Source organism: Brassica napus, chromosome C7 (assembly GCF_020379485.1).
Source record: "Brassica napus cultivar Da-Ae chromosome C7, Da-Ae, whole genome shotgun sequence".
Classification (NCBI taxonomy): Eukaryota; Viridiplantae; Streptophyta; class Magnoliopsida; order Brassicales; family Brassicaceae; genus Brassica; species Brassica napus.
The window spans coordinates 29918131-29934518 of NC_063450.1; the positions used below are offsets into that span (position 1 = coordinate 29918131).

Genomic DNA, 16388 nt, shown 5'->3' on the forward strand with positions numbered 1-16388 from the left:
AATCTACGAAAAAGCCCAATCAACGCTAGCACGTCCAGATCGATTCGAAGAGCCAGAGATTGCGGGGAGTTGAGGGAAACCCGGGATCGATCAATTATAAAAGAAGATCGAAGACCAAGAAGAAAGGACACGGAGAAAATCCTAGAGAAAACTTAACACACACATCGACCTCATTTCACTTCACTTTAAGTCTTTTCTCTACTCGATCTCATTTGTAACACTGAATCTCGTTTCTCTTATTGTATTCAATCTTATTCATCAATAAAATCCATCTTTGCCTGCTGGAATCTGATTACATCGTTGTGTTCTAAAGATATCATTGCCCACATCATCTTTTCTTCCCCAGATTAAACTCTTGATCACTATTAAATACATAGTGTAGATTTTAGGTTCTACAATGTGGTTTTGGTAACAAAAAAAAATCAAGTCATGTGGTTTAATGTGTCTTCTTTGCTATCACGATACCCGCGTTTGTAATCGTTGATCTCTCTTTGCTACCACGACACCCAAGTCTTTGTTACTTTCTTCAAAAATAGCTTGAGGAGTTCATTAGTCTATTTTTTTTATTTACTTCAATTATTTCAAAATTTATATTCTTTACCAGTTTAGATAATGTTATCTATACACAACACTTTTTGTTAAAAAAACTCAACATATATAGCAGCTACATCGTCTCATCCAGATATTTTCCATGTTTCCATTATTTACACTAATATGGATTATCTCTTTTGCGAAAGAATAGTATTGAAGACTCGCAAATGAACATGGACTTTTATCTATGGATAATTTGGTATATCTGGAAAGCACGTAATGATAAGCTCTTCAAAGGAACTGATAGAGACCCCCTTGAACTGATAGGATATGCAGAAGGAGAATGCAACGCATGGTTCACGACAAATGAACCAAGTCTGAATTTGATCCAAAAACCAGTAGCATCGCCTCAAGCCTTACGCTTAGAGAATATATGTTTTGTTAATGGTTCTTGGACCTCAACCTCAATTTTTAGTGGATGTGGATAGATGTGGCTAGACATCATTGGACGGACACAACTAATGGGCATGAGAAACCAAAGATGAAGAGAATCCACATTGTATACGAAGCTGGAAACTCTACGATGGGCAATGGAAAACATGATGCATCAATCGTCGTGTCAGCAATTTGGGACGGACTACAAAGAATTAATAAAGATTTTACGGGATTCTAAGGCATAGCCAAAGTTCTCGACAAAGTTGGAAGAAATACAAACACTGGAGCGAAGATTTCATGATTTTAAGTTATGCTATATTTCTCGGAAACAAAGTAGAATCGCTGATTTCTTAGTTAAATATACTTGCTCTTATCATAGAAATATTTGTTTTGTTAGTTATTTTATTGCGGTTTGGTTACCTAGATTATTTCAAGTTTGAGTAATATAATGGTTTTATGACGTCAAAAAAGCAAGGTAGAACTTGACTGAGGTTAACCACATAATTAAGATTTTAGAACGAACTTAGGCCATGTTTTAGGTCATTTTGCTTTCAAACAAAACATCCTCTTCAATGGTTGCCAAAGAAATAAAACATAATTTTCTTAAATTTATTTGTTGTCTTTTGTCTTTTTTTTTTTAACAAAACTAGAGTGTTTTTCCGCGCTACGCGCGAATAATTTACTTAATTTTTGTTAGGCGATGAATAATATCCTCAATTTAAAGAATGAAATTAAAAATAAAGAATCGGTCCTATTTTTTAGGGAGAATTCTGTTTTATCTAATTATGGTACTATTATTTATGTTTTTTTAAGAAAACTATTATTTATGTTTACTTTTATTAAATGGATATTTTTCGCAAATACGTAAAGTATGAAGTTTCAATTAAAATCCAAAATACTATTCTATCCTTACTTTATAGTTATATAAATATAAATAATTATTTAAAGAAATAATTAAAAAATTATATATTTTTCGAATTATACGTTTTTAAATTCGAAATCTTTATAAGACTTTTGTTTTTTTTCCAAAATTTTATGTTGTAATTCGAAAAGTCTTTTTGAAACTATTTTAAAAATTTTATTTATTTTTTGAAAATCCTAAACTATACACTCCAAAATCCCACCCCTCAAATATAAACTCTGAGTCTATATTAGTCAACCCTAAGAATATAAGTGCTTATTTACCTTTTTAAAACTAAAGGTAAATATAGTTAAATCAAACATGAAAAATGATATTAATAGTCTGATTGTTTAAGGAATTTTTTCATTTTTTGGGATACTTTAGATATATACACTTCCACTAATCACTGTTTTAGCAGTAATATATAATCTTTTGAGATTAGTTATCAACTATTTGAAAATTGATTGACAATAATATAGAGAAATAGCAAAGCTCAAAGTAGGGTTGAGTATTTTACCCGATATTCGAACCCATATCCGAACCTGACCCAAAAAACCCAAATAGAAATCCAAACCGAAGTAACAAAATACCGAAACTGGTATTGAATTAGGAGAAATTTGATATCCAAACCTAAATGGATATCCGAAAATTACCGAACATATGTATACTTGACACTATATTTCTAATATATACATTTTGTTTAAAAATATTTTTATTAATGCTACACATAGTTTAAGATCAGATAACATACATATAATTACAGACAAAATGATTTGCTACTCACTTTAAAGGCATGTCAAGCTTCTTGTTTCATCCATTAACAAACATTGCATCTAAAATTTCAAAACAATAACCAAATTAGTGTATTTTAATATACATATAATTTTATCTCCAAATCTAAATCATTCTATCTATTAAAGTAAAAATCAGTTAAGTTAAAGATATATTTTTAAATTTAAGAAACTTAAGCAATAAAGAATTTAGATTTTTTTCAAAATCTAAATATTCGAACCCGACCTGAAATAACCGAATCCAAACCCGACCCGAAATATAGAAATACTCGAACGGGTTCTATACCCGAAAATCCAAAATATCTGATCCGATCCCGAACGGGTATCCAAACGCCCATCCCTAGTTAGAAGTATTTATAAGATTATTTGCTAAAAGTCTATTAGTTATAAGAGTCTATATATATTTTACAAAGGTTTATAAAATTATTTATTAGAATTTTTAAAATTTTATAAACCAATTTAAAATGTATGTCGAACCTGTTTATAATTATATAAATGTACATTTTTAATAAATTATAGATCATATAAAATACACAGATAAATAATGGTCTTTTTATATTGAATGGCGCAACTATTGCTAGCTTGTAGTAAGGGAGACTTTTAAGTAACCATAGAGGAGAACTTTGTGAAATGATTTAAATACACAGAGAAATAATGGTCTTTTGATAGCATACATTCATCAGATAATACGAAGTTGTAACATTAAGAAATATCAAATAAGTCATCTGCTTGCAAATATGTAATATGTAAAGCCATAGTTAAATATATATAAAAACTTGGCAAAAGCTCAGGATTAAAAATGAAAAGATAAGCTACACTCTTACGCATGAGTGCATTCTATAAGATAGTGGTTAATGCTCTATTACTCAAGTTTAGCACGTTTTCCTCTCTGTGCTTCGTCACAGTACTTGTACTGGCGTTTTCTTCATCAGCTAGGTCTCCAGTCTTTGAAGGACGGACCCTAATCAACTTGCAGAAAATAGAGGCACTTTAAAAGTGGTGGCAAGTGGGATTCCAACTGGGGCTGTTAAAGGTTGCAGGACTGCGGGAGAGACAACCTTCATAACTGTTATAGCCTGAGTCCTTCCTTTGTATTCAAAAACTTTCACCTTGAACCTATGTGTTTGACCAATGGTGTCGATCAAAGCTTGTGGGACATGCAGGCATCTCATGGTCAGGACCAAGATCACCATTAGCCTAACATTTAAAAGTTTAGTTAAGTTTAATGAGTTTGGAAGGATGACTAATGTAATGGCAAGCTACCTCAAAGTATTTATCAACCAATCCGGAGGCATGCTTTCCAGTTAGCTCACGGCCTGCATCACCAAGTAAAACGAACACAGCCTGGTCGTTATTGTCGTAGACAGGGATCTTATCAAGATACCAGTGTATAAGAGAAAACAAATAGCAATCCAAGCCAACGATTTATTGAATACTGAGCATTAAGTTCATTACTTTTTGACCCCGGTTACGTTTTCATTGCTGCATTTAGAGCACAAACGAAGAAGGGCCTTCTGTTGGCCTCTGTTTTGCAATAACTGCAAACGATATAATACCAAGGAGAATCATGGTTAAACATCATCAACTGTCACTATGCACTCAAGAAAGCCTCCTGCATTTGTCAAAAACATAAGGATTTACATTGTTAAGTGATTTGGTTTTTGTGGCTATATACATATTTTATTTTACCTTGGCCGATCCTTGCTTGATATAAGCAAATATTTTTTCCAATTGTCACCGACCCAGCTTTAGTCACCTCCTCCTATGCATTCACTTCCTTAGCAATCTCTGGGTTATAATTCAACCTGACACAATAAGCAAACCAAAAAGGGTTCTAACGTTAGCTGAACATGTACTTGTGGTCATACCAAATACAAACGAATAGAATATGAACATGTTGCCTCATTAAATACTGACAATTGAAGTAGTCGATTGTGGGTTGAAATCTTTGTCGATGAAAACACCTGATGATGACATTGAGCTGAAGGAAAGGGTCCCTGTTGTTTATGGTCAGACATCAAAACGTGGAATCAGATGGAAAAATAATTTCAAATAAATTATGAAACACTGAATGTTAAGAGAAGCATTGAGCTGGTTAAGCAAACTGAAGAAATATTTACCACCGATACGATTTGGATTCACAGTCGCCACTAAAAGGATGACGGGAGTTGTCGACACTGGCCGTGAATTTGTAGAACATTGTTGCTGCGTAGCTCTTTGCTTTTCGTTGCGTAGAAATTCCTCAAAGCTCGTACCGTGGAGCACGATGTGATGAGATGAACGCTTGGATCAGAGTGGCATGTCCGAAAACAAAAACGCCAGACCCGTTAATAATATAAGTTTTTTCTTTTATATTGAGCATCTATTACAACCAAATTTTTCATTCGGCATTTTCGAATCATTGGGTTTTTTTCATTGATTTTTTTTCACTTATATCAGCATAGTAAAAATCTAGGCTTTATAGTTTTGGTATAAAAATAATTTATACCTGTATTAAACAAAACTGAAATTATACTTGAGAAGGTATATGATTTTGTCAAGTAATCTGCATAACTATGATAATTTTTACTGTAATGAAACTGTGGAGGTAAACACTCAGACCTGTTCGGCGATGATGAGAAGCTCTAAGCCAATAAGAGCTCCACCTTTCGAACCGGTTCCGGCCTCCCAGAAATGGATCAAACAGAAGTATAGTTCCAATGCTGATGGACCCGTTGAGATTAGTATGACTCCCATTATCCAACGTCGTTGACATATAAAGCAACCGGAGACTTGCCGGAGGTTTGAACCAATTTCATGCCCATCGATTGTTTTTGGGGAACGAAGGTTGTAGAATTTGGTTCGGTAAAAAAACTTCAACAGACAGATGGGTTTATGTAGTTGGAGAAAGAGAGGAAGTTGAAAGGATATCATTGCTCACGTAGATGGGATTAAAGAAGAGGAATAAATGATCAAAAGTAGAGAAACGGAAGAAAATGCAGAAAGTTGTAAGTTGTAACGATGAAGAAGAAGCGAAAGACAGGAAGCTTGCGACGAAATTAGGTTAAAGTGCAATAGAGTTCATATGGGTCCCGTATAGATTTATTTCTAGGGCCGTACTAAATTATTTTTGATTGGGTTTTGAGGACCAATAGAGATTAGTCTAGTTACTATGGGTTCAATCTAAATGTTTTAATGCAATTTTTTTATGGGTTCAATCGAAATGTTTTAATGCAGTTTTTGAGTAACATGATTGATGTGGCAAAACAACATTTTTTCATTGGCAGATTTTTGTAGGTGATGTGGACAACTTTTCTGTTGAGTATATCCAATTTTTATTATTGTTAGATTTGAACAAGAGATATTTGCTGAATTAAAAAAAACATTAGATATTTGTTTTCCTTATTTCTCCACCGAAAATGAATAAATAACCAACAATTTTGAAATCAGAAGCCATCAGTAGATTTCCACGTGGGGACAATTAAGCCCTACCGACAGTTTTACATAAACGTCGTAATCAAAAGCACTCGAAGAAGGGCCCATATTGATTCTCCAATACGTGGCACAAATCTAGTTGAGGTTTATGACATCAGGATGCCGAAAGCATAAAGACGAAGTTAGTTCGACAAGTTGGCCACCTCTCCAACTTTTCTCTTCCAAGCTTTTAACTTTAAACTACTACTAGTTTATTAAAGTAGGCCTGGCTCAAAACATGTACCATATTTTTTGAATAATATATATGTGATTACTTTTTATGGATCATCTTTTTGATGTATAATCTGTTTTTGAAATCACTTAAATTTTAGGTATTTTCGTTAAAATCTAGATATCGTATTAATTCCAAATTTTCAGTTATTGTAAAAGTAATTTTAATCATATAAACTAAAATTTTTTTCATTAAATTAATACTATTATTTTTTTATATTTAATTGGATCGAAGAGGATAAGAAATTTAATTGAATTTCTATTATATGATATATCCGAAAGAGGAAGAGAAAGACCCAAAAGTCTTTGCACAATTTATTAAATATATAATTATTCATACGATATTTTATTTAATTAGAATAAAACATAGAAACGGCTGATATTAATTCGTTAAAATGAGACCAATTATAAAAGAACATCCCTCTTTCCGTCTATTTAATTTTGAAGCTATTGGTTGTAACGTCAGTTTTTGGGAGTTGGGTTTGTTGTACAGTCTATCCTCTCTTCTTTTCTCTCTCTCCTCGCTTGCTCAAATGGCCGGCCTGAGATGGAGAGAGTGGTGGAACACGATGGCTTTCCCTACCCGGCGAATCTGGAATCGTTTTACCGTTCGCGTCGGATTACGCCACAGTGGTAAGCTCCAATCCTCACTCCACCGTCCCTTCCCCGACAGCTTAGGACTCTATTTGTCTCTTTTTGATTAAGCTAAAGAGACTCTTTGATTTGTTAATAATATAAGATTAAAATTCAGAATCTTGTTTTTGATTTTGGATTGAAATTAAGAAATGGGTCATATATAAAAAAAAAGGTTGTTTTGGGCAAATAATTGAGTGATGGGTCTTCTTGTGTGTTGCAGGACTCTTGAGGTTACAAAACGACGTGAGTTCTTGCGAGTACGAAGACGTACACATCATGTGGAATCTGTTACACAAGATTGAAGATCCGACACCAACACCAACACGTGTTGCACGAATCAAACAAAGGAAGAAAGCTTGTTGGAATCTCTTCGGTTCATATCTTTGCCAAAGATTCTGATTATACAATATATATAACCTAAAAACTTTCCAAAACCATACTTGTAATTTGTGAGAGCCTTGACGGGTCCCCTGCAAGTTGGTGAGGTTATCGACAAATTTCGCAAAAGAATAAACTCCGAGGTTGTACAGTTTTAGCTGTTATATTTACATGGCATGCCTCTCTGTAAGTTATCTAAATATCTATAAGTGTCATCATCACATGAGTGTTGTTGTATGTATGATAGAAATGCTTCTCATAGTCTAATATTACTATGTTCATCAATAAGTTTTTTTTTCTTCTGAGTTTCACCCATTTACATTAGAAGAACAACTTTGAACTCATATTGGTATGGCTCATAAAGTCATACTGTTTTTGCCATCTGAAATGGCTAATTCCCATTTCCTATTTGAAAAACTTAAAGCTTATATTTGAAATGGCTATATTAATGAAAGATGCAATTGCAAAACATGATTTTCTTTCATTACTACTTAGGAGGGCTATTCTCCATGACACCAAAATAGCTTTGGGCTTTCTTAATAGCGGACAAACTGCAAAGCTCTACTTCTTGGTCAATGAATTCAGTCTCTGATTGGTATGTAATTTGCAGTAAAAGTAAAGTGATAAATAGGGGTGTCAGAATGAGTTACCTCGGTCAACTTAGCTCAATTTATAATGAGTTAGGGTCTTTTATGAGCTAACTCAATTCAACTCATTTATTTTATAAATTTCAATACGTAAACTTGTACTCAGATCATCTAAATCATGAGTTAAATGAGCTAACTCGCGATCAAATATATAAAAAAAATCGTACCACAATAATTATAAATAAAATAGAATAAAATAATTTTTATAATAAACTTTAAGATTTAAATATTAAAAATCCAAAACATTAATATTAAATATTGAATAAAACCAATACCTAATAATAAATTAAATCAAAGCTAAATTAGTGATCCAAAAATCTATCTACATAAGAGTCTTGAGATGATTCATCTTCAAAGTCTTCATCTATTCAAATCATAAAAATATATATCACGCATGAGAGTCTTAGGAATATTTTGTTTTACATTTTAGTTCTAAAGATAATGATATGAGGATTGATATCAATATTCTTTTACATTTTTATATATATATTAAACTTTTTGATTTTACATTTTAATTTTAGATATAAATATGATTAATATAGAAACTATCTTTTTTTACATAAGAAAAATAGAAGTCATTCATATATATGCATATATAGTATAAAAATGACCAAATTCATGAGTTAACTAAGTTTATTAAAGATCCTCATATAACTCTTAATCTAATTTAATCTTGATCACTAAGCTCATTTATTAAATGAGCATATAAAACAGAACTCATGCTCATGAAAAATCAAGCTGAGCTGGGCCAGCTCATGAGTTGTAACTCATTTTGACATCCCTAATGATAAATAGTGTATAATTATGCGGTAAGTTTGCAGTAAATAAGAATTGTCAATTAATTAAAATTGGTGACTGGTAAATTTTTTGATGTATAAAATGTAGAACGATTAATAAAATAATTAAAAATATAAACTTATAAATAATAAGATAAGAAGTATTTATTAAAACAAAGAAAACATTAAATTATATTAATAATAAAAAAATAAGTTTTTAATACGCATAGAATATAAAAAATTTACAACAATAAGTTCCAATATATATTTCTCAAAAGAATTACTAATAAAAGAGTTTATTAAAAATTGACTAACAAAATATTGGGATACTGTAAATGATGATTTAACTCCCATGGTTAATATCTATGGGAATTAGACAAAAAAATTATTCAAGGGATGAGATTAGGATTTGAGAGGCTTCATGGATACCAACAATTCTAGCAAGACATGGAATATCTTCTGCTCATGTGGTACATCATATGATGTTGGTGAGCGACCTTTGTTTGGGGAGCCGAGAAGATGAAATATGGAGTTATTGGAAAACTATGTTGCCCATGACGATATCCTTTTGATACAGTCCCTAGCCATAGTCAATTTCTACATTGAGATAGTTTTTTTCTAGAGTTATGCGAAAAATGACATGTATACACTTAAGTCAGGTTATTGGGATGCTAATAATATTTTTACCAAGGAAGAAGAAATGATATATTCAGAACCTAGTATCACAAAATTTCAAGATTTTGCTTCGAAAATTAAAGCACTATCTAAAATTTGTCATCTTATTTGGTAAATCATTTCAAGACATTTAGCGGTAACCATGTTTTAAACGTTGTTATTTGAGATGTGATAATCATTGTTTCAAATGAAAAACAGATGAAGAAACCATTAATCATGCTATTTTTGAATGTACCCAGCGCCAAAAACATGGGCTTTAGCAAAAACACCTTCCCCCGTTGGTATGGTTCGAGTCATACACAAATATCGATTATCTCTTCTAGCGTAAGAACAATATTGTTAACCTACGTATGGATAGATATCCATACACAAGGATAATCTGGTTTATTGGAAAGTCACAAAATGATTAATTGTTCAGAGGAAACATGGACCCCCTGGAGACTGTTTGACACACGGAAACATAATGCCAAGCTTGGTTTGATGCTAATAGTATAATGACATAGTTACATGGGGAAAGTCAAAATCAATCATATATCCAGGCCGCAAGCTCATGTTATATTTGTATGGTTGATGGATCACGAACACATGATTCACTCATTAGTCGTTATGGTTGGGCATGGAAGAACTCTATAGGGAAATTACAACTTTTGTGAGCTAAAACTCAAAGTAGAAGCATGTCGTCGTTACATTCGGAACTTGAGGCTCTCTATTGGGCTATGGAATGCATGATACAATTGTCGACATGCCATCACTTTGGTACTGATTGGAGGGACCTAATATCGATGGTGTAAGAACCATATAGGTGGCCAAGTTTTTCAACAGAATTGAAGGAGCTATCAAGATTCAAGAGTAGTTGTGAAGAGTTCTCTATTGTTTATTTTCCTCATTCTGAGAATAACACTTCATATACATCGGCTAAGATAGCGAGCACGTATCATAAGGATTTATAATATATTTATTTTTTTATTCTCATCTGGTTTATGCGACCACTTTATTATGATTAAGTAATAGATTAATCGTTTGATAAAAAAACTTGATAGTTTTAATTTCCATTACAACACCTCCCAAGTTACACACCTTAAATAACATTAATATCATATGTTTAGATTTTCTGTACATTTCCTTCTGTTTTAATATACATATTTTGAAATTAACCTCCTGATATAAAATAAATATCATTTTCAAATAATTTATATGCTCTATATATATATATATATATAACTTAAATAAAATTTTCCATCACAAATACTTGGTTTATTAATAGTCGAAAACGATGAAAGAAAATATGTTTTGAAAAGTTTCTTGTTTTATTAATTTCTTAATTCCTGTAAAAATGTCAAAATATTCAAACGAATGATCGGAGGATTAAAAAGCCACTTTCTTGATAATCCAATGACAAGTCATTGAAAATTTAAACAGAATGATAAAAGTGATACCAAAATGACATTTTTAATAGTTCCTTAAATTGAGTAACCTGAGTTCGAACCTTTCTTTTCGTTAAGAAAAAAAAAAAAGTTCCGTTTGGAAAAAAAGTAAGAAGACATGCCTATTCCACTGAACAGATGAAACATAGCATTTGTGGCCAATAAAAAATTATCTTTATTAAATAGTAATTTTCAGCCAATGGATCCACGGTCACGGAAAAAAGATGAAATGTCAGGATCAATTGGTTAGATACTGATGTCTAAACGTATTAATTAGATACCGATGTCCAAATAAGGTGTTCATGTACTCTGTGTTTGTTGCATATGTGTCGGCTGCTTTTGGGTTTATTTAAAGGGCAGCTTCGAAGGAGTAATGAACAAGTATTGTGTGATGATGTGATGGCTTTTCTCTTTTCTGGGTTGACATTTCTCCTAATGATACACAAGTCGCATTGATTTTATATAGAACATTATTTAAGATTTTTTTTTTTTTTGCAAATGTGTTCGTGTAGTTATTTAACCAGGATTTATGAAATAGTTTTATTAAAAAAATTAACATGATTTAAAATTTATTATAACATACATAGTTTTCACTACACTACAAAAAAGTGAACTGTATCACTTAAATTATATCACAAAATTAAATTATTCTATTCTAAATTCTTATTCATAAATGATAAATACATATATATCTAATTAAGCATCAACTGACGACAAATAAAAATTAAGCATCAATTATAAAAAGTGATATGTTTATTAGTTTATTTGACACCATTTCAATAGAGCTATATATTTATTTTATAATGTGTATCACTTTAAAAAATAATTCCATTACTTACATTTTTTTAAACACCGAAAGTTATATTAAACGAAAGTATAAGAGCAGTTCACTCCTCTAGCCACGAGGAGAGTTTACATGCAAGCTTTCTTTAACGATAGAATCAACTAGATAATTAAAGTGCCTACCAATAAAACTAAAGAACAAGAGATAAAAGTAGATGATAGATGCTTGATGTACTGACCCGAATCTGAACCAACAATATTCAGATACATAGTTGGGTCCAAATGTCTAGGACTGAAGGATGCAGATCCGAATGGAATCAGCCCGAACCCCGTTCAAAGACCCGAAACCAAGGCCTATTCAAAAATATGGTTCAGATATTTAAATAGATTTTGGATAAAAATCTAGTATTTTTCGGGTTTTCGGTACCTTTGTCAAAGATACATTGTTAGTTGTTCTAGGTTTTGAAGATATATGAAAAATATAATTTGAAAAATGAAATAAAAATGAAAAATATAAGCAAAAGTAAGTTAAGATAAGTAAACTAAATTTAATAACAAAAGTTTAAAATTTTAAAACCAAAACTGATCATTTACTAATAATAGTCCCCAAACAAATGAAAAGAACAAAAAGATTTTAATTTTTAAATTATAATACAGTGTAATGTAATATTTATTTAAAGGCTTGAAACAAGTTAAAAAAATTTTAATTATATAGTTTTACAACTTTGTTTATCAATTTTATTTTGCATTATTTAACTTAGGTTATAAAACAGTATAATAGCTATATATATAATAAATATAAAAATTTATAAAATTATTTTATTTTGTGAAGGTTATAAATTTTATTTGCTTTATTTTGTTTATCAATTTTATTTTGCATTATTTCATCTCGTACACTTTCTACCTTTGTGAAGTTTGTTCTACAGATCCATGCGTTGCTGAGCTTCACATATGTGGAAAGCTACATGAAAAAAAACGTGTAGCAATCGCCTCCGTCTTTGTGTCAATCCATATCCATTTGGTATCAATTTTTTTTGCCTTCCAAGTAACTGCGTTCCTCTTCGCAACTTTTACAATCACTAGATTCTATACTCGTGTTATGGGCAAATCTGTATTAATAATTTAATTTGTTTTAACAATAATTTAAAAATAAATACTTTTATTTAATTATATAAATTTATTTTGTGAAAAACTGCATTAAAATATGTTTACTGTTTTTCCTACTTATATTTTTTTATAAAATCATACCATTTAAAATAACTACTTGTTTGTATTTATAAAGTATGATTTATTTTTATAACCATATTTATATTTTTTATAAAATATAAATTTTAAAATGCAAGCACATTATTGTAAATATTTTATCATAAATTTATTTATCATCTTTTTCTTTGTCACTTGATATTTTATAAAAAAACCAAACCCAACATGCCCAACAACAAAAAACAAAGTGGTAAAAAGCCCAAACTATACATAAAATAACTTTGGACCCTCGAGCCTTTACCAAAGAGAAAAAAGAAAACATAAAGACTCGGATCAAAAGTGGATTGAGCATATGAAGAGAAGAAGCATAGATCGGAGAGCAAAACCGGAACATCCCAAAAAAAAGCCAACGAAGACGGTGCTGTTGGAACCACCACTTCCCGGAGACTAAGTCGGTGTAGGGTATTAAAAAAATCACCACTACCCAGAGTCATAAGCCCGACAGTCGGGAAGCAGGCCGGATAGAACATGTGATGGTTATATATTTAAATGTACTTTAAAGACTTTATTTAATTATTTTAATATATACGTGAAATATACATATGTTGTATACAGTATCTGTACAGAACTACTAAATAAAATCTTTGTCACCCGTCCATACTTTTATATTGTTAGGGAAACAATCGAGATAAATATAGTTTGGATGGAATAAAAGTAAAAGAATGAGTCAGTCGAAAAATGGAAGGCAAAAAGCGAGGTACGAGGAGGAGACGACGACAGTTATGCCCTCTCGCAGGAAACCGGCGTAACAATCTCCTTCCCCACACACTCTATTCTCTCGCCGCAGATTTGTACTTAACACTCCACAATCCACTCACTTTCCATATACAATCAAAACCGTTTCCCTATACAAATCTCCTTAATTCCTCACATTATGCGACTCAGCTTTACCAATGTCGGAGATGACTCCTTCTTTCAACGCCAGACCTAAGCAGAGCAAAGCTACGCCGTTGGAACTGCCGAGCGCCGTTGCTCATCGCCCCCCACAAAGGCGAGATGTAGCTTCGCGGTACCTGGAGACAACCTCTTCTTCTTTATTCCAGTCATCACCGTACTCCACGGCCAAGAGATGTCAATCACCGAACGTTACAAGAACGAACCGACCGGCGACTCCTTCAGTGGTTACAAACCCGCCGCAATCGACGGGGGTGAGGCAGCCGGTGGCACCTTCACGCCGTGACACGTTGGATCGACGAGGAGGTGGAGTTGGAGGTGGAGAGGTTTCTGTAGCGGAGAGAATGTTGTTGACTTCTGGGAGAAGCTTGTTCGCCTCGTTTCAAGCGAATGAGAACAGTTCAAAGCTATATCCATCGCCGCCGTGTACTCCACGGATAGGAGGAACGGTTGAGAAGAGGAAGACGACTAAGGAAGAGAAGTCGAAGCTCTCTGATCAATGGCCTAGGTCTCTCCAACCTAATTGTCTTAGTAGAAGCGTAGACTTCACCGATACGAGTAAGGAACCAAAAGGATCTTGCAATAGCATAGCTAGAGCTCTGCAGAATTCGTCCAATTCGATGATCCCTACTAAAACGAGGAAGATCTCTGTGGATAGTCTTGTATTGCCTTCTAAAGTAGTATCCACCACGATGATTCCAAAGCGTGAGCAGATTACTCGACCTGCTGCTTCACCTAGGAGGATGTTTGGTATGACTCCAACTGCTTCAAGTCCTAGGGGAGCCAGCATCGCTAGGGGACTAAGCTCTTCGAGAGGCGTGGTTCATCCAAGAGGGATTAGTCCTTCAGGGAGGAATATGATGAGCCCACTAAGAGTGAGAAGCTCGCAGAGTCATAACACATCTTTCACTCTGAGTTTTGCTGTGGATGGTAAGAGCAGAGAGAATGGTGGTTTTGCAGATGATGCTCACTTGTTAAAGCTCTTCCATAATAGGCTGCTCCAGTGGCGATTTGCTAATGCACGAGCAAGTGCTGTTTTCTCTGTACAAAAGATGACAACAGAGGTTGGCAAATCCTTTTAAAAAATTGATTAGAGATTATTAGCATAATAAGTGTTTTCAATGCATGGGTACTGATGGTGCCCTGTTTAATATTATTGCAGAAAAGATTGTACAACTCATGGATAAGCATCTCTAAGCTGTATGATTCCGTCAGAGCGAAAAGAATCGAAATGCAGCGCCTTAAGCTGAATTTGAAATTGATATATATTCTCAGTGGGCAGGTAAGTTAATCCGCCTTAATAGTTGTTTCTATTTTCTTGTTTCTTTTGGGACCTCTTTGAAGTTTCTTGAAATTGACAAGAAGCGTATGTCTCTTTTTTTAATGTGTGAAGATGGGAAATCTAGAAGAGTGGCTTGTTGTAGAGAGGGATTATGTGAGTTCTTTAGTAGGAGCTGCACAAGGGTTGAAAGGCAGCACGCTTTGTCTACCTGTTGATTGCGTGGCAAAGGTTTGTCTTTTCTACTCAAAACGCATTTTCTCTCCTAAGTGCTATATTAAGCGTATGTGATGATGCGTGCTGATGACTGACTCTATCATATGCAGGTAAATGGACAAAGTGTTAAAGATGCCATTTCTTCAGCAGTTGATGTTATGCAGGCAATGGCTTCTTCCATATGCCTCTTGCTGCCAAAGGTGACCCATTTTGATTTTCTCTTTGTATTTGTTTATTTTAGCAAGGAGTGAGTAGAGGAATGTATTTGACATTTATTGGGTTTTATCCGTATATGTATACTAAAAACTGAGAGCCGTTTTTCTCAGGTAGGGAAAATAAGTTGCTTGGCAGCAGAACTTGCTCGTGTGAATATCAAGGAGAAAAAGATGCTTGACGTTTCCAGAGAACTCCTAAACACAATCTCTGCTCTACAGGTGACATCATCAATTTCTGTCGCGCTAATATGAACCGTTATCAAAGTAAGAGATTTTGGTGATCTTATTCTTCGAATCTGCAGGTAAAGGAATGCAGTTTGGAGACACAGGCTATGCAACTACAGTACTAAGCTGTCAAAGTTACTGAACAAAACCAAGTGTAAGTAAGAAAGCTACTACGGTATGGGAAGAGAATGTAAGGAGCTCGATCATCTCATTCAAATAGAGATGTCAAACTCCCTTTAACCACAAGAAACCAGATTGTAAATGTTTGATCTTTTTTATTGCTATTGCTATTTTTCTTTTTATAGATTTAATATTGTTTTGTTATAAATCAAGTAATGAATGTCCATAACCGGTCCGGTCCATAAACCGGCCCATGCCAAGAGAGATAACCAAAACCCTAGAGAGAGGAGAGAGAGCAGCCGCATGTCCTACAAGAGAGAGAGAGGTGGCCACAAGCTTAGAGAAAAGGAAACCCTTTTCCTAATAGATGTAATCTTTCCATTTATGTATTTAGTAGTTATCCTTCTAGTAAGATTAGAATTTGTACTAAATCTATTTATCTCTTCTTGTAATCCTTATATAAGGAACCTCATATTATGAAATAATAACACCGAAATATTCAGTCTTTAACCTTC

At 33.1% G+C, this 16388-nt stretch overlaps 2 protein-coding genes and 1 long non-coding RNA gene across 3 annotated transcripts; 2 read left to right on the top strand and 1 right to left on the bottom strand.

Annotated features, from left to right (window-relative positions):
• Positions 1–2281: 2281 nt before the first annotated feature.
• LOC106356515 lies at positions 2282–6121 on the bottom strand. The gene is made up of 6 exons (XR_001272108.3): positions 4779–6121; positions 4576–4655; positions 4348–4463; positions 4114–4270; positions 3922–3974; positions 2282–3855 (listed from the first exon to the last, which is right to left on the bottom strand). It is a non-coding gene; the product is annotated as an uncharacterized LOC106356515 (long non-coding RNA).
• Positions 6122–6345: 224 nt separating this feature from the next.
• Positions 6346–7661, top strand: LOC106356517. Its single transcript, XM_048762530.1, has 2 exons — positions 6346–6975; positions 7199–7661. The coding sequence occupies exons 1-2, from the start codon at positions 6738–6740 to the stop codon at positions 7375–7377; spliced, it is 417 nt and encodes a 138-aa protein (XP_048618487.1). The 5' UTR covers positions 6346–6737; the 3' UTR covers positions 7378–7661.
• A 5557-nt stretch (positions 7662–13218) lies between these two features.
• Positions 13219–16057, top strand: LOC106358411 (QWRF motif-containing protein 9). The gene is made up of 6 exons (XM_022706688.2): positions 13219–14882; positions 14981–15100; positions 15212–15328; positions 15424–15513; positions 15640–15747; positions 15831–16057. Exons 1-6 carry the CDS (start codon positions 13818–13820, stop codon positions 15876–15878), a joined length of 1548 nt encoding a protein of 515 aa, XP_022562409.2. The 5' UTR covers positions 13219–13817; the 3' UTR covers positions 15879–16057.
• The last annotated feature ends 331 nt before the right edge of the window (positions 16058–16388 follow it).